At 37.8% G+C, this 25,731-nt stretch overlaps 1 protein-coding gene across 2 annotated transcripts; it reads right to left on the bottom strand.

The window, feature by feature from the left end:
• Positions 1 to 18,032: 18,032 nt before the first annotated feature.
• On the bottom strand, positions 18,033 to 24,593 carry LOC107768470 (pumilio homolog 4-like). 2 transcript variants are annotated; one of them, XM_016587600.2, is made up of 11 exons: positions 24,437 to 24,593; positions 23,080 to 23,735; positions 21,572 to 22,202; positions 21,056 to 21,482; positions 20,831 to 20,972; positions 20,610 to 20,717; positions 19,612 to 19,824; positions 19,423 to 19,533; positions 18,948 to 19,142; positions 18,631 to 18,805; positions 18,033 to 18,403 (listed from the first exon to the last, which is right to left on the bottom strand). In XM_016587600.2, the coding sequence occupies exons 1-11, from the start codon at positions 24,462 to 24,464 to the stop codon at positions 18,345 to 18,347; spliced, it is 2,745 nt and encodes a 914-aa protein (XP_016443086.1). In that variant the 5' UTR covers positions 24,465 to 24,593; the 3' UTR covers positions 18,033 to 18,344. The 2 variants fall into 2 exon arrangements, with proteins under 2 accessions (XP_016443086.1, XP_075084567.1); XM_075228466.1 differs by lacking the exon at positions 24,437 to 24,593 and adding an exon at positions 23,887 to 24,010.
• Positions 24,594 to 25,731: the final 1,138 nt, after the last annotated feature.

The raw sequence follows: 25,731 nt of genomic DNA, 5'->3' as shown, positions 1-25,731 counted from the left end.
TGATGTTGCATGCAAGATAGCGTGGCCCCAAACAGTAGTGGGCATTTTTGTTTTTATAAGTAGTGATCTTGTTATCAATTACAAGCGTTTAATAAATGACTCTGCAAGGCCATTTTGAGTATGAACATAAGTTACAGGATGTTCAACTTTTATCCCAATTAATAGATAGTAATCATCAAAAGCTTGAGATGAGAATTCTCCAGCATTATCAAGGCGAATAGCCTTTATAAGATAATCTGGGAATTGTGTCCTTAATCGAATTGTTTGGGATAATAGCTTTGCAAACGCCAGGTTGCGAAATGATAGTAGGCACACATGAGACCATCTTGAAGATACATCTATTAGTACCATAAAATATCTAAACAATCCACTTGGTGGGTGAATAAGTCCACATATATCCCCATGTATACGTTCTAAAAAGGCAGGGGATTCAATGCCAACCTTCATTGGTGATGGTCTAGTGATTATTTTGCCTTGATAACAAACATCACAAAAAAATTCATTATTTGTAAGAATCTTCAGGTTCTTTAATGGATACCCACTCGAATTTTTAGTAATTCGTCTCGTCATTATTGATCCATGATGGCCCAAACGGCCATTCCAAAACACAAAAATATTTGAATCAGTAAACTTCTGATTTACGATAGAGTGTGCTTCAACTGTACTAATCTTTGAATAGTATAAGCCAGAAGATAAAGTTGGTAACTTTTCTACAATGCACTTCTGGCCAGAAGCATTCTTTGTAATACAAAGATATTCCATATCCATTTCATCAGTCGTCTCAACATGATACCCATTTCGGCGGATATCTATAAAACTCAACAAGTTTCTTCGGGACTTGGAGGAGAATAATGCATTTTCTATTATAAGTTTTGTTCCCTTAGATATAAATATAATGGCTCTTCCAGAGCATTCAATCAAACTTATATTACCAAAAATTGTTGAAACATTTGCTTTTTCCTTATGCAAATAAGAAAAGTATTTCTGATCCTTGAATATGGCATGAGTTGTTTCACTATCAATTACACAAATATCTTCATGATTGGTCTTTGATCCAAACATAATTTGAGGATTATCCATATTCTTCAAAATAAAATAAATAAAATATGTTATAGTAAACATCATTATCAAAGTATAATTTTTATTTATGTACAACAATTACATAACCATACTATCTATGACAAACAACCAAAATTAAAATATTTACATTTCTACATATTCACCACCGATCATATGACTTGTTTCTCCTTCTGGGAGTGCAAAGTAATCAGCTACATCCAAATGCATGAAGTCTAGATTATCTTCAGAAATAAAATTTGCTTCAACATTTTTCTCTGCCTTCTTCAGGGAGGCTTGATAAAGCTCAATCAGGTGCTTTGACATACGACAGGTACGTGACCAGTGTCCTTTTCCTGCACATCTATAGCATGCATTTTCTGACTTTGCTGCTTGTACCGCTTCATGCTTTTGTTCCTTTCTTTTCTACTGCTGGTGATGAGGAGGGTTCTTTGGTGCATTATTATTACCATGATTAGAGTTTCTTCCCCGATCACGGCCATGATCACGACTGGGGCCACGTCCTCTTCCACGCTTAGCTTGGTGGAAGTTCGTCTCATTCACTTCAGGGAATGGACAAGAACCAGTAGGTCGGCTTTCATGATTTTTCATTAATAGCCCATTATGTTGCTCGTCTACAAGAAGATGTGAGATAAGTTCAGAATATTTTTTGAATCTCATCTCTCGATATTGCTGATGCATGAGCATATTCGAGGCATGAAAAGTGGTGAAAGTTTTCTCCAACATATCATGATCAGTAATATTATCACCACATAATTTCAATTGGGAAATAATTATGAACATAGCAGAATTATACTCACTGATATATTTAAAATCTTATAGCCTTAAATGAGTCCAATCATAATGTGTCTGTGGAAGAACGACCATCTTCAGGTGGTCATATCTATCTTTTAAATTATTTCACAGTATGACTAGATCTTTAACAGTAAGATATTCCATTTTCAGGCCCTCATCAAGGTGATGTCGTAGGAATATCATTGCTTTGGCACGGTCTTGGTTTGATGCTTGATTTTTGTCCTTGATGGTGTATGCCACACCCATCGCATCAAGATGAATTTCAGCATCAAGCACCCAAGAAATGTAGCTTTTGCCAGATATATCCAAGGCTACAAATTCAATTTTAGAAAGAATTGACATTATTTAGAAAAAAAAAAGTCCGTACCTTTGATACTTTCAAAGTATTTGCTCGAGATGGCATAGTCTCGTGTTGATAACGTGTTATAAAATAAAAACTATAAAGTAAAGACAAGTATAGAGAGAAACTGATATATTATTCAAACTTCAAACTTATGTACATAATAAACTGAAAATTCTTCTATTTATAGAATAAAGGAAGCTGATGCGTAAGCTACTACTGCAAGTTGCTGTGTAAGCTGCTTGTAAGTTGCTGTGTAAGCTGCTACTGCAAGCTGCTTGTAAGTTGCTACTGTACCAGATATAGATAATCTTCTATCAGGGGTTATGTTTATCTATAACGGAGTACCAAAATGATAAGTTTCTCCAAGAGGCTTATTTCCAATAGAGTACTAAATAGATAAACATATTTACGGCGGAGTCTCATATGGATAAATTTCTTCATGAAGCTTATTTACAACGGAGTAAATAAACATCTATAATATAATATATTTATAACACACAACAAAAAATACTCCTAGTTTTTATTTTTTACAAATTTTAGCCGGTATGCTAATTAATGCAATAATTATTTTATAATCAGTGTACATATATTATATAATAATGTTACACTTATTATATAATAATTATATATTGAATATCTATGACGGACAACTAAAAACTGTTACGACTAGGGAGATTTTTTTATTTTTTTTTGTTGTCAATTGGCTAAAAATCTTAAGATCCCTTTTATCTTTTATCTCGATAGAATTTTCGTGATAGAGATGGCCTAAGATGCATATGGAATTTGAAATTTTGTTATGGGCTTTCAGTTACTTCACTTGTGAGATTACACTAGGTTTATTTTTGTTGTTTGTTGTTATTATGAGCCCACAATTGAAAATTTCAAGAGGCCCAATAGAAAAATAACCGGGGGATTTGCAGTCGTACCCTATTGTATACGGTCAAAATCGTACTTGCCCGATTTTGTATGGTTAATCGAGATCGGGGTGGCAGACCGAGGTTCAATTCCAAGTTATATTGGATCGTTACATGAATAAATATTGCCTAGCTCGTGATTGAGGGATCGATTGAGATCGAGACCAGCTAAGGTCGAGACCGAGAAGGATAGGGATCAAGTGAGATCAAAGGAAGTCTGCTAGGTCGAATAAAAGAAAGCTGATAAATCTGTGACCGGGCGAGAATTGTGGCGGAGATCTTGGCATATATCAAGTCAAGACCGGTTGATTAGCCAATCAGAAGATTTCCTTCTGTATTTAGAATTGCACCATATGTAGAACTCATCTACTATATAAAAGGGATTCCAATCATTTTGTAAGGGGACACACACAACTAAGCAATATATTACGTTTTATCTCTTAAGCTCTCTTATTCAGTTGTTCAGTTCTTCCTTTTCAATAATATACTCAGTTGGTTCGAGGGCGACCTAGCTCGAGGGCCAAAGTTGCGCGTTACATTGGTTTGCTTTATTTTACAGTTAATTTCTTACTTCAATTCTTATATTTCTCAGTTTGTGCCAAGTGAAATCACATATCCTTAAAACCACTTACAAATTTAATTGTTATCCAATTTTAAGGGTAAAAAGTTTGGCTCCCACCGTGGGACTAAGGATAATAGTGATTGACTGGTGCTAATTTTCATAACACACATTGTTTAACACTTGTTCTTGTAAGCGTTTTTATTCCAAGATCAATATGTCGAACTCTCAAGCAGTACCCACACACATCGACAATGGTCTTGGTTTTCATGGCAAAAATGACAACGTAGCCGCCCTAGGAAATGAAGTGCCTCCAGTTGAACTCGAGGGAATACCACTTGCAGACCCCATCGATGTTAGTTCCCATGCTTCCCTGGATGCAAATTTGGGCATCGAGCCCGAAAATAGCATTCGCAGAGACGTTCGATCAGCTGGTCAGAATGCATAGGGCGACGAAGAAGGCGGAATCAGCCTTCGAATAATATTCGAAATGCTGCAGGCTCAACAAGTTGCAATAGCACTTTAAAAACAAAACCATGCACCGAGTAGGGGCAAACCCGAGCCATCATAGGAAGTTGTTCACAGGGCTGAACCAGTGCCGATGAGGTCAAATGTGAATGAGTCAGGGACCGACCCCGCTATCTTGAAAATGTTCGAGGAGCTGACAAAGCGAAATGAATTGGGGGAGAAGAAGATTGAAGCGAATGACAAAAAAAGTGGAAACATATAACTCCCGAGTTAATCAAATTCTGGGGGCACCACCGATTTTGAAGGGTTTGCATTCAAAGAAGTTCGTACAAAAGCCCTCCTCCCACCCGAGCGCAGCTCCTAAGCCCATTCCGAAGAAATTCCGCATGCCAGAAATTCCCAAGTATAATGGAACTACTGACCCCAACGAGCATGTCACTTCTTACATATGCGCAATAAAGGGGAATGATCTAGAGAACGATGAGATTGAGTCCGTACTGCTGAAGAAATTCGGAGAAACTTTATCAAAGAGGGCGATGATATGGTACCACAATTTTCCACCTAACTCCATTGATTTTTTTGCCATGCTCGCATATTCCTTCGTCAAAGCACACGTCGGAGCAATAAAGGTCGACACTAGAAAGTTGGACCTCTTCAAAGTAAAATAGAAAGACAACGAGATGCTCAGAGAGTTCGTATCTCGGTTCCAAATGGAGCGTACGAATCTGCCCCCAGTCGTCGACAATTGGGTCGTTCATGCTTTCACTCAAGGCCTAAATACATGAAGTTCGGTAGCCTCACAATAGTTAAAGCAGAACTTGATCGAATATCTAACTATAACCTGGGCTGATGTGCACAATCGGTACCAGTCAAATATTAGGGTCGAGGATGACCAGTTGGGAGCCCCTTCCGGGTCCATTTATCCAAACAGGACCATCGACAGAGTTAAAAGGGATATTGACCGGGAACCATGGTCAAACAGAGATCAATATCGGTCATATGGTGGAGATTGGAGAAACAACGGGCCTGGACGCAACCCCGTTCGAATTGATAGAAGAAATGATCGAGGACAAAGCTCTTGAGGGCTCATGAATAAGAGCAGTTTTGACAGAAATGTTGAACCCAAAGAAGCACCACGACTATCGGAATACAACTTCAACATTGATACATCAGTTATTGTATCGGCCATTGGGCGCATCAAAGACACCAGGTGGCCCCGACCTCTGCAGACTGATCCGGCCCAGAGAAATCCTAATCAAATGTTCAAATATCATGGCACCCACGGTTATAGAATAGAAGATTGCAGACGGCTGAGGGAAAAGGTAGCTCGTTTGTTTAACAAAGGGAATCTTCGAGAATTCTTAAGCGATCGGGCTAAAAACCACTTCAAGAACAGAGATTCAAACAGACAGAATGAGTAATAAGAGCCGCAACACGTGATCCACGTGATTGTTGGAGGGGTCAATACTCCTCAGGGGGCCGTATTCAAACGCACCAAGGTGTCGATCACGAGGAAAAAGCAGACTCGAGACTACGTACCGGAAGGGACCTTGTCTTTTAATGACGAAGATGCAGAGGGGATCTTACAACCTCGCAATGACGCACTGGTATTATCTGTCCTTATAAATAAAATTCAAGTTAAATGTGGTTTGATTGATCCAGGTAGCTCAGCCAACATTATTCGATCGAGGGTCGTAGAACAGCTCGGCCTACATGATCAAATTGTGCCCGCAGCCTGAGTACTTAACGGCTTCAGCATGGCAAGCGAAACCACCAAAAGTTAAATTACGTTGCCAGTGAGTGTGGCCGGGACCATCCAAGAAAAAAAGTTCCATGTGATCGAGGGTGACATGAGGTACAACGCTCTGCTAGGAAGGCCGTGGATCCATAACATAAGGGTAGTACCCTCGACCCTTCACCAAGTTTTGAAGTTCCCGACATCGGAGAGAGTTAAAAAAGTGTACGGGGAACAACCCACCGCCAAGGAAATATTTGCAGTCGATGAAGTGATACCAGTATCGGCGCTCTCATCAATGAAGGGATCAGACTCGAAGGGAAAGTAGAAGGCCAAATAGCAACCATAGACATCGGCCTCGACCAAATTACAAAAGCAAGGGATCGACGAGGATGACGACTAATGGATCCCTCGATCCTTCATAATTCCCGATGACTCCAACGCCACCAAATCGACGGTCGAAAAGCTGGACCAAGTCACACTGGCCAAGCATCAGCCCGAACGAAATGTATACCTAGGCACGGGGCTAACCCCAAAGCTCAGGAAAAAACTTATTCATTTCCTTAAAGCTAACATGGATTGATTTACTTGGTCCCACCCCGATATGACAGGGATCCCACCAGAAATTACCACTCACAAACTGAGCCTGGACCCCAAAATTTTGCCTGGTGAAGCAAAAAAGAAGGCCCCAGTCCGAGGTCAAACATGCCTTCATCAAGGACGAGGTAACCAAACTTGTCAAAATATGATCCATTCGGGAAGTAAAGTATCACGAATGGTTAGCAAACGTAGTGGTAGTCCCTAAGAAGGGAAACAAACTTAGAATGTGTGTAGATTATAAAGACCTGAATAAAGCATGCCCCAAAGATTCTTTTCGTTTGCCTAATATTGATCGTATGATCGATGCCACGGCCGGTCATGAGACTCTCAGTTTTCTCGAAGCCTACTCCGGGTATAACCAGATACATATGAACCCAGAGGATTAGGAAAAGACCTCGTTTATCACATGTACAGTAACTACCTTTATAGTGTAATGCCATTCGGTCTAAAAAATGCTGGTGGAACATATCAACGCCTAGTAAACCGAATGTTCGAAGAACAAATAGGAAAATCAATGGAAGTTTAAATTGATGACATGTTAGTTAAGTCCCTGTGAGCAGACCATTTAAAGCATTTGCAGGAGACTTTCGATATACTGAGGAAGTACAATATGAAGCTCAACCCTGAAAAGTGTGCATTCGGGATTGGCTCGGGCAAGTTTCTTGGTTTCATGGTGTCCAATCGGGGAATCGAGATCAACCGCGATAAAATCAAAGCTATCGAGGATATCACGGTAGTGGATAATGTAAAGGTCGTGCATAGGCTGATGGGGCGGATAGCCGCCCTAGGACGATTCATTTTAAGATCTTCAGATAGGAGCCAACGATTATTCTCGCTGCTTAAGAAGAAGAGCAATTTTGCATGGACTCCCAGCAGGCCTTGGAAGAACTAAAGTGGTATTTATCGAGCTCGCCGCTGCTTCATACCATGAAAGTGGACGAAAAGCTTTACATTTACTTGGCAGTCTCAGAGATAGCAGTAAGAGGAGTCCTGGTCCGAGAAGAACAAGGTACACAATTCCCTGTCTATTATGTTAGTCAGACCTTAGGTGAGGCCGAAACTAGCTATCCACACTTAGAAAAATTAGCGCTTGCTTTAATAAGCGCCTCAAGGAAACTAAAACCATATTTTCAATGTCATCCAGTATGTGTTGTAACAACTTATCCTCTTCGAAATATTTTGCACAAAACCGAGCTCGGGTCGATTGGCCAAATGGGTCGTAGAAATCAATGGGGTATGATATTGAGTATCGACTCTGAACCGCCATCAAGTCTCAAATCTTGGCAGAATTCGTGGTTGACTTTACGTTGGCCCTCATAACCGAGGTTGAAAAAGAACTACCGATAAAATCGGGTACATCTTTGGGAGTCTGGACCCTCTTTATGGACAGTGCTTCGAACGCGAAGGGGTCCAGATTAGGCATCGTACTAAAATCACCCACACGTAATGTAGTTAGACAGTCTATCAGAACTACAAAATTGACTAACAATGAGGCCGAGTATGAGGCCATGATTGTAGGTCTCGAACTAGCTAGAAGCTTGGGCAGAGGTCATAGAGGCTAATTGTGATTCCTTCATCGTGGTAAACCAAGTGAACGAGACTTTTGAAGTCCGAGAAGACCGAATATAGAGGTACTTGGATAAACTACAAGTGACTCTACATCGGTTTAGGGAATGGACCTTGCAACATGTACATCGAGAACAGAACAGCGAGACCGACGCTCTTGCAAACTTAGGTTCATCGGTCGAAGATGACGAACTCAAATCGGAGATTGTCATACAACTCATGAGATCGGTAATCGAAGAAGGTCACGCCGAGATAAACTTCACAAGTTTAACCTGGGATTGGAGAAGCAAGTATATAGAGTACTTAAAGAACGGGAAGCTTACATCAAATCCAAAGGAGTTGAGAGCTTTGCGCACAAAGGCAACACGGTTCACTCTTTTCGAAGACGAAATGCTGTTTAGAAAGACGTTTGATGGACCGTTGGCAATATGTTTGGGACCGGGAGATACCGACTACATTCTACGGGAAGTTCACGAGGGTACTTGTGGAAATCATTCCGGTGCCGAATTATTGATCCACAAAGTAATCAGAGCAGGGTACTATTAAACCGATATGGGGAAAGATGCAAGGGAGTTCATTAGAAAATGCGACAAATGCCAAAGGCATGCGCCCATGATTCATCAACCCGGGAACTACTCTACTCGGTCCTGTCCCCACTGCCCTTCATGAAATGGGTAATGGACATCGTTGGCCCTCTCCCGTCGGCCCCAAGTAAAGTTCAATTTATTTTGTTTATGACTGATTATTTCTCTAAATGGGTTGAAGCACAGGCTTTCGAGAAAGTTAGAGAAAAGGAAGTCATATACTTCATTTGGGACCACATCATATGTCCATTCGGGATGCCCTCCGAAATTGTATGTGATAATGGAAAACAATTCATCGGCAACAAAGTAACTAAATTTCTCGAGGATCACATGATCAAAAGGATCCTATCAACACCTTATCATCACAGCGGAAACGGACAAGCCTAATCGACCAACAAAACCATCATCCAAAATCTAAAGAAAAGATTGATCGACGACAAAGGAAAATGTAGAGAAATACTACCCGAGGTTCAACGGGCATACCACACAATATCAAAATCCAGCACCGGAGCAACACCGTTCTCGTTAGTTTATGGCACCGAAGCTCTGATCCCGGACGAGGTTAGAGAACCTAGCATTAGGTTTTGATGTGCAACAGAGGAATCAAATAACGAGACCATGAATATGAGCCTAGAATTTTTGATGAAAGACGTGAATCCGCTCTCATCCGATTGGCCGCTCAAAAACAACGGATCGAAAGGTAATACAATCAAAGAGCCAATCTTCGACATTTTAACATCGGGGACTTGGTGCTAAGAAAAGTTACCCTCAACACCCGAAATACGAATGAAATGAAACTGGGTCCGAATTGGGAAAGACCGTACTAGGTTCTCAAAATCATCCGAAAAGGATCCTACAAGCTCGACACGATGAATGGCGAATGACTGCTAAGCAATTGGAACGTATCGCACCTAAAACGATACTACTGCTAAGGTAAGCCCTCTTCCATTTTCATTTATATTTTAAACTAACCCTTGTAGGTGTTCGACCAAAAACAATGATGGATTCTTCAACACGAAGCCTTTAGGTCTGAAAGCACGCGTTGCACTCTATTTTCCTTAGACCGATTTTGTCCCAAATGGGTTTTTCGGCGAGGTTTTTAATGAGGCAACCATTGGTCGTGCTAACTTAGAACAATTTAACAGTATCCGAGGTTTCTTTACAATTAACCTCGAATACTGGGGGGGCATTGCCCTCGAATGTCAACTTTGATGCGAAGAAATTACTTCATGGCAGTTAATAAGCCCAAGGGGCAAATCCCGAATTAAAAAGGCTATGGCCGAATTAACACAGTTCAGAGACGTACGAATTACGTAACAAAATAGACCTTCAAATTCCCTCATAAACCCGTTAAAAGGGCTACCTCCGGCAAAATCATAAAAGGCTTCGATAATATCATGCCTCGAAAACTCTAATGAGTACAAAATTGTTCGAACTCCCGAACAATTCCTTATTTCATGCTAAGGCATTACAAGTTTTGCAAATACAAATGATAAAAAACCTTTTCAAGCCGAAAAGGGGAGAAAGCCATAAACGATCTTTTTATAAAGGCTCTATCGGCCTAATACAAAGCCTAAGGGCTGTTTTTGCTTCGAGTTCGAGAGACCATCCTCGTTCAAATAAGAAACCTAAGGGTTACCTTATTTCGATTCGAGCAAGCACTCACTCGATCGTAAAGACTAAGGGTTGTACTAGTTCGGTTTCAATCAAATTGTCTAAACATCGGGCCTTAGAATACAACTTCATAATTCTATAAGGCAGAAAGGAAGAAAGTTTATATATATATACACGTCAAAAATCATTTACAAAGGCAACATGGCTCGATCAAATTTCTCTACAAAAGACCAAAACGGTCTTAAAAGAAACACAAAAAATGCTAATCCTAAACGACTTAGTCTTCTCTGGGAGCAGCATCTTCGCTCTCGAGGCCTTCTCTGCTTTTAGATTCGCTCATACTCCCAGAATCATCATCATCAGGAAAGGCCAACTCTCTGTCTTCAACTTCGAGCTCCTTAGCATTCTCGATCTCGGCTATAAGATCGAAGTCACGAGCATGGATCTCCTTGAGAGTCTCCCTTCGAGACTGGCATTTAGCATGCTCGGCAACCCAGTTTGCTCGAGCCTGAGCAGCTTCGGCAACCTTCTTTGCTCGGACCGGTAGACGGACACCATTACATCAGCATTAGCCTTGGCCGTTTTGACCTCCGATTTGGCCGCTGCAAGTTATATGGCCAGCCTCTCTCGATCGAAAGTTGTTGAACCCAACCGAGACTGGAACTCCTCAATTTTCTTGGTTTGTATCAAGGCTTTTTCTTTCAAGCTTCGGAGTTAGGTCTCAGCCGAGGCCAGTTTAGTTCGGGCAGCCTCCTTTTCTGAGGCAAGCGGTCCATGTTCTTTTTCCACTCCTCGGCCTCCACTTTTACGGCGTTCACTTCAACACGAAGCTGCCTGATCATATCGAGCTTTTGCTGTACCCGTGGGACCGAACTGTTAGCCATTACGCCCGAGTCAGAATCATTAACTTCAAAGATTCTTTTTACCTGCTCGGATAAATCGGCTTGTTCTCTCCGAGATACTTCTAGCTCAGCCTGAAGTCCTTTTGCCTCTCTTTCTCTCTGCTCACTGAGAAGCTTGAAGGCATCTCTCTCTTTAGTAAGCCCTCAGATTTCGACTTCGTACCAGCTCAGCTCCCCTCGAGATCTGAGAAATACCTCGTGATGAAGCACATAGGCCTACAAAAATAGAAATAAGGAATTATACAAGGAAAGAAAAATACAAGTATGAAAATTAACAAAGAGAAAATGAACTTACTTGATTCAGGGCTTGTTGAGCTTCGTTGAAAAGATAAGAAACTCCCACCTCGCCCGAGCTCTTCTTTGGAGCCTCCAAGTCACTCAGACTAGTGACATCTTTTACCCCAACAAAATAAACACGGAAAGGATCTTCCTCTCTATGGGCTCCCTCCCTGTGACAAGTCTCCACGGCTTGAGCATCACAGTATCATCGACTGGGAAAAAAAAGGAAACGAGGGTGAATCTCCGATCTCTATTGCCCCAAGTGGGTCTTTTGGGGCGCCGCCTCCGTATTGGGGAGCCTCAAGCCCAGTTTCCACACCGGCATCCACCGCCTCTTCAACGGTCTCTTCGCCCCGAGATAAAACATCTTCGGTTCCTCTCGACTCGGGATCTTGGGCCGAAGTCTCCTCCGCGACCTCATCGAGCCTGGACGGAGCAGTATCGACTCCCACCGGTTCCGAAGATCTCCGAATCTCAGTGCTAGCTCGCGCACGGACCACCAACCCAGAATTATCTTCTTTCTCTTCTTCTTCTTCTTCTTCTTCTTCTTCTTCTTCTTCTTCTTCTTCTTCTTCTTCTTCTTCTTCTTCTTCTTCTTCTTCTCCATAGTTAACGGGATTGTGTTCCCCTTAGGTTTATGGGATGTTCTCTTCTTGAGTTTTTGACCCTTGTAGTTCGAGGCCCTTTTCCTCTTATTCTCCTTCGCCGGTTTCGAGGTAGGCGGCAAAGCTTCTTCATCATCGGACAAGGGTCTCATAGTCTCATCCTTTCCGAGACTTACAAAAGGAGAAATTAAATAAACTCATACTTGAGAAAAAATGCATGAACGATAGGCAAAATCGACAAGCCAAGAAGAAGGCTTACCATGATTACGAGCCTCCCACCGGCCTTTGACAAATTACGCCACGCGCGCTCGGCGTATGTTGATGTCGAAACTAGGTTCTTGAACCAGTTCTCGAGGTGGGGAACCGCACCCGACATCCAAGCAACGACTGCGTCGAGAAAAACACTGATAAGAAAAGATGAAGAAGTAAGAATAACAAAAACTAAAAACGGGATCATACTTACGTTTCATATTCCATTTCTCAGGAAATGACATACTCTCATCCGGGATTAGGTCCGAGGTCTTCACCCGAACAAACCGGCCCATCCAACCCTGATCTTTGTCTTTATCTATACTGGAGGTGAACGCCTTGGTGGCCCGGCGTTAAAGTTTTATCAGCTCACCTCGGTAGAGTCGAGGGCTATATAATTTTACGAGGTGGTCGAGGGTGATGGGAAGCCCATCGATTTTGCTCATAAAGAAACAAAGCAGTATCACGATCCTACAGAAAGAAGGGTGAATTTGGCCGAGGGTCACCTGATATTTCTTGCAAAAATCGTCGATGACCGGATGAGGGGACCCAGCGTAAAAAGGATAAGTGTAAACACTCAGGTACCCTTCCACGTGGGTAGTGATCGCTTTCTCCGGTGCCGGTATCATAACCTTTTTATTTTTCTAATTGAAATTCTTTTTCACTAGATCAAGAAGACTTTTGGGTATCGAGCATATGTATCTCGATATTAGCTCGTATCAACCAGGAACCGGTGAGGTTTTCTCGACCTTAAAGTCGGAATCTATGACACACACCCCGGGAATAAGTTCTTCAGGGCGTGGCTCCACCACTGGTTTCTCGCCGGTCGGCCGAGATGAGGAAGCAACCTCTTTCTGCGGAACAATTTTAGATATTTTTGCCATTTAGGTTTTGTGAATAAAGAAGAATGAAGACTGAAGTATTTGGTGTTTTAGGAAGAACAAGCAAAGAAACTCAAAGATTTGAAGATAGGAAACTTTGAAGAAGGCAAAAAACTATGGAGATTGGAATGAAAAATATTTGAAAGTAAATTTTGAAATAATGAAGAAGGGGGCTATGTATCGTTTTCACAACGACGGTTCAAAACTGTTAGTGGTCGACCGTCGACTGACGCATATTAAATACCTGGTAAACTGTACCGACAAGACGTTTCTGTCACTTCTACTATTTATGTCACGACGATTACATCATGATCAAATGCTCAAATCGTTACTTGTCATTACTCTCCAAAAAATGAGGGGACTATCAGTATACGGTCAAAATCGTGCTTGCCCGATTTTGTATGGTTAATCGAGATCGGGGTGGCAGACCGAGGTTCAATCCCGAGTTATATTGGATCGTTACATGAATAAATATTGCCTAGCTCGTGATTGAGGGATCGATCGAGATCGAGACCAACTAAGGTCTAGACCGAGAAGGATAGGGATCTAGTGAGATCGAAGGAAGCCTGCTAGGTCGAATAAAAGAAAGCTGATGAATCTGTGACCGGGCAAGGATTGTGGCAGAGATCTCGGCATATATCAAGTTAAGACCGGTTGATTAGCCAATCAGAAGATTTCCTTATGTATTTAGAATTGTACCATATGTAGAACTCCTCTATTGTATAAAGGAGATTCCAATCATTTTGTAAGGGGACACGCACAACTAAGCAACATATTACGTTTTCTCTCTTAAGCTCTCTTATTCAGTTGTTCAGTTCTTCCTTTTCAATAATATACTCAGTTGGTTCGAGGGTGACCTAGCTCGAGGGCCAAAGTTGCGCGTTACATTGGTTTGCTTCATTTTACAGTTAATTTCTAACTTCAATTCTTCTATTTCTCAGTTTGTGCCAAGTGAAATCACATATCCTTAAAACCACTTACAAATTTAATTGTTATCCGATTTCAATGATAAACACCTATATTTGTTCCACATTTTAATTTGTACCCTATTTTTTAAAATTATTAATTTGGTAGCCATCTCACAAAAAATTCGTAATAATATGACAATTACACCCCTGACAAAAGATATAAAACAATCTCCTCCTCTCCTCTCAGCAACTTTATAAAAAAAAATAGAAACTTGTCCATATTCATCTTCAGAATCACACTTGCATGAAGTTGTTTCACCTTGAAGCTAAAACTTCATGCTAATGCATGCTGAAGTTATTTATCCTCCAGTCTACAGTTTTACCATGAATTTTATTCAAAACTTCAGTCTAATATATGCTGAAATTATTTAGTTCATTTGCTAAAATTTCAGACTAAACATGCTGAAGTTATTTAGTTTATTTGCTAAAACTTCAGACTAAACATGCTTAAGCTATTTAGTTCATTTGATAAAACTTCAGACTAAACATGCTTAAGTTATTTAGTTCATTTGCTAAAATTTCAGACTAAACATGTTTAAGTTATTTATTTCATTTGCTAAAATTTCAGACTAAATATGCTTAAGTTATTTAGTTCATTTGCTAAAACTTCAGACTAAACATGTTTAAGTTTTTTAGTTCACTTGCTAAAACTTCAGATTAAACATGCTTAAGTTTTTGTCTTGTAGTATGTAATTTTCTAATGAGTTCTTGCTAATGCACGTTGAAGTTATTTAGTTCATTTGCTAAAACTTCAGACAAAACATGCTGAAGTTATTTAGTTCATTTGCTAAAATTTCAGACAAAACATGCTGAAGTTATTTAGTTCATTTGCTAAAACTTCAGACTAAACATGCTTAAGTTTTTGTCTTGCAGTATGTAATTTTCTAAAGAGTTTTTGCTAATGCATGCTGAAGTTATTTAGTTCATTTGCTAAAACTTCATACCAAAACATGCTGAAGTTTTGTAACGCAATCTACAGTTTTGTCCTGAGTTTTATCCGAAACTTCAGTCTAAACAAGCTGAAGTTTTTAGTTTATTTGCTAAAACTTCAGCCTAAACATGCTTAAGTTTTTGTCCTGCAGTTTGTCAATAGTCTTTTATTAAAGAAGGGCAAAATCATCTTTTTAAAATGCTTTTAACATAAAAAATGGGTACGGATGCAAACGGAAAAATAAAAGGGGTATAAGTTAAAAAGGGGCGACCAAATAGGGCGCCCCATGCAATTTTTACGACATATCTTAGGGATTTTATCTTTCTATACACTATTTGAAATCTTATTACCCTCTCTACTCAAGTTTCTATTTAATTACACGGTCATATACAATTTATCAATTATATACAAATAAGTTTTAAATGAGTATCCCTTTATATTAGGAATTGAATAAGGAATATCAATTATTTCCTTATCCCTTTATACTTGCCCTCTCTCTCTCTCTCTCTCTCTCTCTCTCTCTCTCTCTCTCTTCGTCTCTCTACTCTCCTCTGTTTTCTCCCAATTTTTCTTCATTTGATGTTCTCTATGTTTATTATGCTTTCTTGATGTATAGAGTTTTAATGAAATTTATCAATGGATTTCAATCGTTTTAACTTAGCAATTTTCTTTCATGTTGCACAACTGGTATTCAAATTGAAATTGTCAATCAATAAATTTTGAAGGTGTTTGACTCTCCACCATTGACAACCACTAAAAAGCTTTGAAGCTTTGAAATCGAATTTGGGTTTTCAAAAATTATTATTTGTTTGGAAAGAAGAAGAAGAAGAAGAAGAAGAAGAAGAAGAAGAAGAAGAAGGAGGAAGAAAAATCAAGAAGGGAGGAATATGAGGAGAGCAAATATAGGCCTGCTTTACCTTTCCCTCAAAAGCTATGTAGAGAAAAGCTGGACAAGCAGTTTGAGAGCATTTTAACTTAACAATTTTCTTTCATGTTTCACAATTGGTGTTCGAATTGAAATTGCTAATAAATAAATTTTGAAGGTATTTTGACTCTCCACAATTGACAACCATTAAAAAGCTTCAAAACTTTGAATTCGAATTGGGGTTTTCAAAAAATATTATCTGTTTGGATTGGATATTGTTGCAAACAATTGAAAATATTCTTTTCAGATTATATCTCAATTTTGAGGGGGTTTGGTAAAAAATTAGAGTTGATTTTGGTTGGAATTCAAAGTTGAAAAATAGTTGTATAATGTATGAATCATTGTATAAAATTTATATTTAAGTTATCAATACCATCTTTTTACATAATGTTGTTGATATGTATCAACACTGTATTAAGAGAATAAGTTTTGATTGAAATTTTAGAGAGGAAGAAGCACACACTACAAATAAAATATATACAAATCGGATACAAAATATATATAAAAGACATATTGTATAAAATTTGTATTTAAGTTGTATGATATTGTAGTAGTATTTAATTGGGTAGAAATAATATATGAAAGTTGTAGATAAGTTGTAAATAAGTTATATGATATATAATTAGTTGTATGAAATTTGTTTTTACTATGTATGTTATTGTAGATATTCAAATTTGCATTAAATTTGTACGAAATTTATTTTTAATTTGTATGTTAATGTACCATATATTGTTCTTAGAAATAGAGATTTTATGTGTTTAGTTTGAATATAAATATGCAATGAAGTTTAGATTCAGTAGAAGTTCTCTTTTAGATTATGCTGATGAATAATTGTTGATTCCTTGAGAAACATAATTACAACTCTGTCCTATGTATTATATAAGAATTTCTATTATATACAAACTAAAGGAAGAGCATTTGCTGATTGAGCAAGAACAATATTTGGATCATAGATTTCATAGTACTCGCTTTGTTTCTTTTTATATGGTATTATTTCCTTATTAATCAGTTTTAAAAAGAAAGTCTAACTTTCTATCTTTGAAAACAATTTAATTTTAAACTTCTCCGTTTATCTCCAATAACATGATTTTCTAGCCACAAAAATCTATGGCTTGTTTACGACCAATATATATTCTCGAGGTTCTAACATTTCCATCACCAAAAACGGCAACGCATAATTCAACTAGAAAATAAATTGGCAATATTGTATACCTTTATGGATTGCAAGTAAAGTGGGATCACTTCCTTACTTGATTCATAAGTCACATTTATAACTACGATTTATGTGTTTGGGTTCATTTCCTCGGCTCCACCTTCAACCTTCCAACTTCCATTCCAAAGGAAAATAAGCATAAACCTCAATTTTTCATATAAGCTTCATGTTCTTAATTTTTTTTTTTGGTAACCGTTCATTAAAAGTTGAAATATATAACTATGCTTAGTTCAACATAAATTGGGATAAACTATACAAATCATCACAAGACATGTTGCTTAGTTTAAACTAATCTTCTACCAATATTATGCAAATACGATTGAAAAAGTATCAAAACTTCTATATATTTTCTAAATGCATATATCTTTAACCACCTACAGTAATAATACTAACACCTAAAACACATATTATATATTCATTAGTTTGATATAAACACAGAGCGTGTCATAAGTTTTTTTTTTTCATATAGTAATCGACTTTCAAATCCCTTTGAGTTTATGTATTATCTCCGCGTCACTTCTAGTTCGTGCAGTTACATCAACCTGTCAATCTTAGAACCAATATACCAACAAATTAGAATTTTGCTATTTGGTACTAATCAAACTAACTAAATTGAATGTTATTCAAAATTATTTAATAAAAAGTTATAAGCTGAAAAAGCTCAATAATATTAGATGAGTTACTAAATTGACTGATATCCAATTAGTACAAGACTCTGAACCAAGTGGAGCTCAGAACATGAATTGATAGTACACAGATAACATGCACCACCAACCAGATACATATTTACACTAGAATTTATTAGCAAAATAAAAACATTTTCATATGTAAAATACCCTCAAAATTTTATGCTAGAGAAGTATCAGCTTCTCAAACACTTGATGAATGTTAGACTTATATACAGTAGTTAAAAAACATTTGTAAAATAAGTTGCCTCATTTCTCTATTCTAACATAGCTCTTAGTGAGAATAATTACAGGTTTTCCATTTACATTTCAAGAAAGGAAATTATAAAGACTTATTTAGGCAGGAGCAAAGTTGAAGTGCTGCTTATTTACAACCATTTATCAGCCTCCTAAAACAAGCAATGCCAAAAAGATTGCAGAATTTGTCAGCTGTACAAAAGAAGAATGTCTTCAATTCCTCAAAACTAGATTGCCTCGCGAAGAATTCGAAGATAAAGCTGCATGTTTCTCTGGAAAAAGATGACGCAAGGATCGTTAGAAGTTGCTTAAAGAACAGTGTTTAGCATGCACGAGACATTATACAACAACATACCAAGTAAAATCCTACGAGTGGGGTCTGGGGAGAATGTGTACGCAGATCTTACTCCTACCTTGTGAAGGTAGACATGCTTGTTTCCGAGACATTATAAGTATGTATATATCTAGATAATTTTACCAAAACAAGGGGGCTACTAACCTCCTGTTGCGATGAGCTTTTCAACGCGAGATACAATGTGTTTTCCATAAGTGTACTTCTTGAGAGCAGTAAGGTGTATTCTAATGCGAGAAAGAATTAGCTCGCGGCTCTGATCATCACATGTCTCTAGAACCTTCTGCACTACATAGTTTCCGAAAGGATCCTTCATCATAGCCTACATTTGGAAAATTAAAGTGATTATAGTTGAAAGAAGTAAGAACATCAGACTTTTAACATCTTTACTTTTCATTGTTGTTCCTTTTAAATGCAGAACAGAATGGTGCAAAAATCTCTGAAAATCAAGAATAGTGACAGACCTGTAGAGGCTCATTTTCTTGTGTCGAACCAAGCATCTCATTCACCAGGAGTTGACGCTCCTCTGGCGTTGCAAAGATCAAGCACTTCTCAACGACGTTAGAAGCATATTTGTGCTGACTCATCTTTACAATTTGTCCAGTAAGTTTGTCTATTATAACAGACCTCTCGTGTGGTTTACCGTGTTGCAGTACATGCTAATCAAGTAAGAGGAAGGCTAAATCAGGACCAGAACAGAAGTGTAATAAGTCATAGTAAAAAAAATCAAGAATTGCAGACTATATACTGCAATCGCAAAGCTAAAAAAATGATAGTTAGTAGTCTAGTGAACAGTAGTTCTTAAGCACTACTAACACTTAAGCGGAATATAGAAGTCTGAACATGAAATCCAAAACCGGAATCACTTATTTAGGGAAGGAGTCGGATGTCAAGTAATGATGAAATGTAAGGAGCAAATCTCTTAATTATGTCGATTACCTGAATGACATAGTTTCCATACTGATCCAACACTAGAGTACCAACAGCTTGCATTATCTCGTCCATAATAATCTTTTGTGTGTCTGAGTCGTTACAGTGCTCAAGAACTCTCTGACAATTAACAAATCCAAATTGATTAAAGGAACTTAAACACCAAATCAAAGAACTAAAAAGATAGCAGATCATTACCTGAATTACACGACAGCCATAAGGATGTGTAGACAATGACACAACTTGCCCAAAGAAGGAAGCTACAATAAGGTGAATTCTATCTTGAGGTACATGTTCTATGCACTTTTGAATAACATGATTACCGTTCTGATCACGAACACATTTCATTACATAGCCATCCAGTTCTATAACCATTTTAGTTTGCAGTTCCACATCAAAGACCTCCAAAGCCTGTGATCACATAATATGTTTCAATCCGAAATCCAGAAAAAAGGGACAAAAGGATGAACTACTAAGCAAGGATATAATACTCAATAAACTATTAATCCAACCACATAATACTCTTATCTCTTTTGCCGACTATAGATATGATAGAAACAAGTACAACAACAACAACAACAAACCTAGTGGAGTCCCACAAGTGGGGACAAGTGGGGTCTGGGGAGGGTAGTATGTGTGCAGACTGCATACCTTACCCCTACCCTGTGGAAGTAGAGAGGTTGTTTCCGATAGACCCTCGGCTCAAGAAGATGAAAAAAACAATAGAAACAAGTAATAACAACAACAAAGGCCAGAAAGATAATAATAGCAATCGAAGAGCCAGAAAAACAGATGGAAGAAAGTTATAGCAACAAGCAGTAACAACGGCTAAATACTAGGAAACTGAAGCGGAAGACAGTAAGAAAACATCATGTAATACTAGCAATTTAAGAACAAGACACTATCAGACTAGTCCTAAAAAACCTGATACGGAACAGAAAAACGCTCGACTATCTAGTAACCTTCTATCGTGATTCTCGACCTCCACACCTTCCTATAAGGGCGACAGAAACAAGTATAACCGATAAACACCCAACAGAAACCACCAGTGATCTCTATATAATGCTAAAAGTAATTTGCCTCAAAATTTTCAGATGCTATATGAGATACAGAGGAGCATTTTGCTACTAACAAAGTATTCATGTCATTCTGGAACTTGACCAAGCAATTATACAGAATAAAGTATAAGGATCAACCTTCTGAATAACTCTGCATCCATACATTTGAAGACTCAGAGGCAAAACATGACCAATAAGTTGCCTCGCTAATTCCTTTCTTTGACTCTCCGTTCCATGCTCAAGGAACTGCATATATGTATTAAAAATGACCATAAATACAAAGTTCATCTAGATCCGGATAATGTCCACTTAAAAAGGAAAAAATATAGTATTATGATAGTATAAATGACAATACATACCTTCTGAATGACATAATTTCCAAAGACATCGGTCATCAAACTGTGAGCATGAGGAAGAATTTCTGGGAATATCTTCATCTTTTCTTCAACAGTGGCAGTTTCCAGCTTCTTTTGAATAAATCGACTCCCATACTGATCCTTACTAGGTAATAAAACAACGCAAAATAAGAGGAAAAAAGAAAGATGATATCAATAAAGTATATACAAAATACAGCTTACGCACACCTGAATTCTACGACATGATTGAGAACATCCAAAAGATCCAACGACCTGGGCTTGTTCTTGAGATCGTCCAGTAAAGATGGAACAACCCTTCCTTCAGCAACATTGTCTGAATACCATGAATTCGCTAACTTATTTTCTTGACACAGTATAATAGCTGAGCCAAGAGCATGAGTCGAATGATACTGATCCCTTAAGCTGTAACAATTATGTAGAAAAGACAAGGGATATTGTTGCTTCTGTTGCGGGAGTGATGTGTCAGCATACATAGTTCCAAGAACTTTTAAGTCTGTATTGCCATGAGAAGCTCCAACAAAATTTCTTCCCTTTGAAGAATTATCTACAGAAGTTTTCTGTAGGTATTGTGTAGTCTCCTTGCTGTCGCTCCTCAAATGGCGTCCATTCGCGCTGACACCATTTAACTGAACACCTGACAGATTTTTGAACAATGTGAGCAATAAAAGTATTTGGATTCAAAATATAATGCACCAGATATCATGATTGAGCAGTAACGCTTACCAAGATTGCCATTCAATGCCACGTTCAGCTTCTGATTGTATTTGTATCCACCAGGTATATATCCCGTAGAATCAACAATTTGATAATTATTGACTTGGTGCTGGACATTAGATTTTTGACTCACAAACTCAGGACTCAACGTCCTTAGGAAATTCGCACGTCCATCTATGTAGAAGGTAGAATTATGGTCCCTTAAAACATCTTTATTTTTCACAAGATCAGCAGACTCGGAAGCTGTATCCAAATTTTCAGCTCCACAGTATTCCATAAACTGTTGGTGATCACCCTGCCTGTTACCATTTGATACTCTAATTTGAAACCAAGACTGCTGCGTATTATCATCATAGTGAAGTTGAGATAAAGAGGTAATGTCAATTCCATCACTGTGGCCAACTGAAAGCTGAGGACTAGGTGATTTTGTAAATGGATGAGGCTCAGGTGTTCCACTCCTTCTTTGTGATGAACCGATTGCAGATGTGAAAGAATTAGTGTGACATGGCTTAGGATGCTGAACTTTTTGCACTCCAGAAAAGCCGGGGGGAGCTTTTCCGGTATGCAATGCCTCTGTGGTTTCTGTGCTTGTAGAGTGTGAAAGATCAGCGGATGAGCGTGCAGGTTGGTCAAGTCCTTCCTGAAAAAATAAAATCTCATTTTGATATTGGAAAATTCAGAAGTATCATGTAAAGTAGAGGAGGAGAAGTGACTGTCTTTTCTGAAATTCATGCGTCTTGGTTTGGAAGATCAATAACTACGAGACAAAAGAAAATTCGTCCCGATTGATGCTTCCTTATAATAGGACTCCTATCTTCAGACATATTATCAGTAAATGGCTAGTCTATTTGATGGTATCTCCATAATAAAGAAACTGAAAGCCTTTTTTTAAATACTTTATTGCATTTTTCCCTGAAAATTATTAAATGCCATTTATCATAAATTGCAGTATAAAACTGATACTTGAGGACTACTTGCTCACTAGAAGAACTTTTTGTTTGATCACTAAGCTTTACCTATATTGTGTGGACTCTTCAAAATGCTGCCGCAACCGTGTTGAACCCTCTGAAAATACACTACTTTTGGAGGGTCTGACACGCACCTAGCGACATTTTCGAAAAGTCCGAGCAACATAGAATTGTACCATGTGCACCAAAAAAGAAAAAACAATGCTAATACTCCCTACATCTCAATTTATATGATGTTGTTTGATTGGGAACAAAGTTTAAGAAAGAAAGTAAGACTTTTTTAAAACTTAGTCTAAAACAAGCGATAGATATTTGTGTGGCATAAATCATCTCATTAAGGGTAAAACGAAAAGTTTAAAGTTAAACTGTTTCTAACTACAGAAAGATGTCGTTCACATAACTTGGGATTGAGGGAGAATGTCACAAGCACACATCAACATGGAAAAAAGGAGGTAAATTATTTATATCAATGAACTAAATACGAAACATATGGATAAAGAAAAGATGCTAAGGGAAGTAATATACAAGCACAAGACAAGAGACTATTACATGAACTATGTCCGCAAAACTCTTTTTCCTTACACCAATTCCAGAGCTTGGTTCTAACGTTCCTCGCGAAAGATTCCTCGCAGCAGCCTTCCTCAGATTTATCATTTCATTTTCTGCTCTTTGTATAGGAAAACCAGGCTGCATAGCGAACAAGGATGAATTGCCACCTTGTTCAATCCTCTGAGCGATTCTCCAATCCTCTCGAGATAACAATGGTGGGGGCAATCTTGGATTAAGATTGACATTTGAGTAATAATATGCTAAGTACGCTGGATGTGATCGAATTTGTTCTTCTGTCATAATTTCACTACTAGAGGAATCACCATTACTATTTTTGTTGTTGTTGTTGTTATTATTACTGGATTGCGCTAAATTGGAATTCTTAAACAAACTTCCAACAGCATTCAACGATCCTTCAACAGTAGGAGGAGCACTACCACTTCTTGATATATTCAAATCTCTCTCCCTTTCACCAACTAAATTGCGATTATGTTGTTGTTGCTGCTGCTTTAGAAGTATCGATTCGAGCTCACTCTCCAAACTGTTCTTGCCCTTTAAATTCCCATTTGAATTTGGTGCCATCATCTTATCACCATTACTTATATTCACATTGGACAGCACAATGTTATGATCTACACTCTGTGTTGTCATGTCAACTATATAAACCCCATTAAACACAAAAATAATCAGGTAAAACCACAACACAAATTAGAAAGAGTCAAAAATCAATACCAGTAAAGATATAACACATCAATCAGAATACAGCAAGAAGCAAGATATACTAACTACCAAACGAAAAGTAAACACCTTTACTGGATTACAGTGAAGGGAAGCCCAGTGCACTAAGCTCCAGCTATGCACGGGGTCAGGGAAGGGCCGGACTACAAGGGTCTAATGTACGCAGTCTTACATTTCTGCAAGAGGTTGAGTAATTTCTAAAAAAAATTTAAAAAAATCAATAACCACAAAAAAAAAAAAAAAAAAAAAAATCCTATTTCGCAACCCCAAAATGCCAAGAACAATTAACACACTATACAAACAGCGGTAACAAGGGAAACCGCACCTAAAATTTGATTGTTGTCACTACATTAGAAGCTTCCCTTTTGTTAAAGAATTCAACAATTTATATATGTATAAAAAATATTATTTTTACCCTATTTATGCTGTATTAGTTTTTGACAAAGGAGATTCAATTGAACACCCTTCATTGTACATAGCTCTGCCGTTGAGTACAAACATCAAATTCAAACATAAAATTGCACGAAATTCAATAACTTTTAACACATAACAAACGTGTAATTCAAGAAAATACAAGACAATTAAAAAGAGGGTATATATGAAAAGCAAAAATACGTACATTGATAGAAGAATCTTGGTGTTTCCATACGACAATCTAGGAAAAGGGGTTGTGTGAAAACATGGAAAAAGGGCTATATGTGCTAAGTATTATAGGAATAACCAAAAATCAAACAATTTAGCAATGATTAAGGTTGTTTAATTCTTGTATGACGTTAATTGCTTGTGCTCCTATTGTTGGGGATGGGTTGTGGTTTTACGTGCATGGGGCTTTGTTGGTTAATTAGTACTTTGAACAACGTGACAATAATTCATGTGGTTTCTTAAAGTGATAAAGATGTATAGGAACGTGTCATATCGAGAAGACTTAGGGACTTAGCTAGGAGAAAATATTGGAAATTTGGAACTAAAATTCTCCTAAAAAGTTGTGGAATCTTGTTTCGGAAAGTTCTTAAATTATATACTATGAGTTATGACAATGTAAAAAAAAAATTTGGTTATAATTAGCGTCGGAGTCAGGATTTAAAGTTTAAATTTGTCACTGAACTCATAACTCGTTTTAATTACTGGATTGCATTACATGATATACCCATTTGTAAAACTCACTTTCATGATATACCGAAGTTTTGAAATCCATCAAATAGAAATACATAGAGTATTGCTCCAGCTCGTCGCAATCCATCACCGCCGGCCAGATTTTCGTTAATTTCAAGGGCTGCAATTCAGGTTCTATTGTTCCTCTCTTGTCTTGATATTTTAATAGTTTGATATTTTAGCGTAATTGTATCTCTTTGCCTGCCTATTTTGTTCTTAAATCTTTAGTTAGTATTTTTCCTAGCATTGTCAAATTAATTGCATTAGTGATAGCTTTGCTTACTTGTTTATATTGTTATCTACCTGTTTACATCTTTATTTTGAATCTTTATTTCAAACATCCCCTAGTAGTTCTGTTCTAGTTTTGTACATTTTCTTTGTGGCCTTTAATTGTAGATTATAGCCCCCTTTAGCTCTTGTATTGTATTTCTTCACCTATTTTTCTATCCTTTAGTTATAGATTATAGTTCTTTATTTCCTTTGTTTTATTTCTTCACCTTTTTTTTCTATCCTTTAGTTGTAGATTATAGTTCTTTTAGTTCCTTTGTTTTATTTCTTCACCTTTTTTTTCTATCCTTTAGTTGTAGATTATAGTTCTTTTAGTTCCTTTGTTTTATTTCTTCACCTGTTTTTCTGACCTTTAGTTGTAGATTATAGTTCCCGTTAGTTCTTTTATTTTATTTCTTTACCTGTTTTGCGACCTTTAGTGGTATATTATATTTCGGTAACTCATTTTATTTTATCGCTTGTTTACAGGATAGT

This window comes from Nicotiana tabacum, chromosome 13, assembly GCF_000715075.1.
Source record: "Nicotiana tabacum cultivar K326 chromosome 13, ASM71507v2, whole genome shotgun sequence".
In the NCBI taxonomy this organism is placed as follows: Eukaryota; Viridiplantae; Streptophyta; class Magnoliopsida; order Solanales; family Solanaceae; genus Nicotiana; species Nicotiana tabacum.
This window is presented reverse-complemented; position numbering and strand designations above follow the sequence as displayed.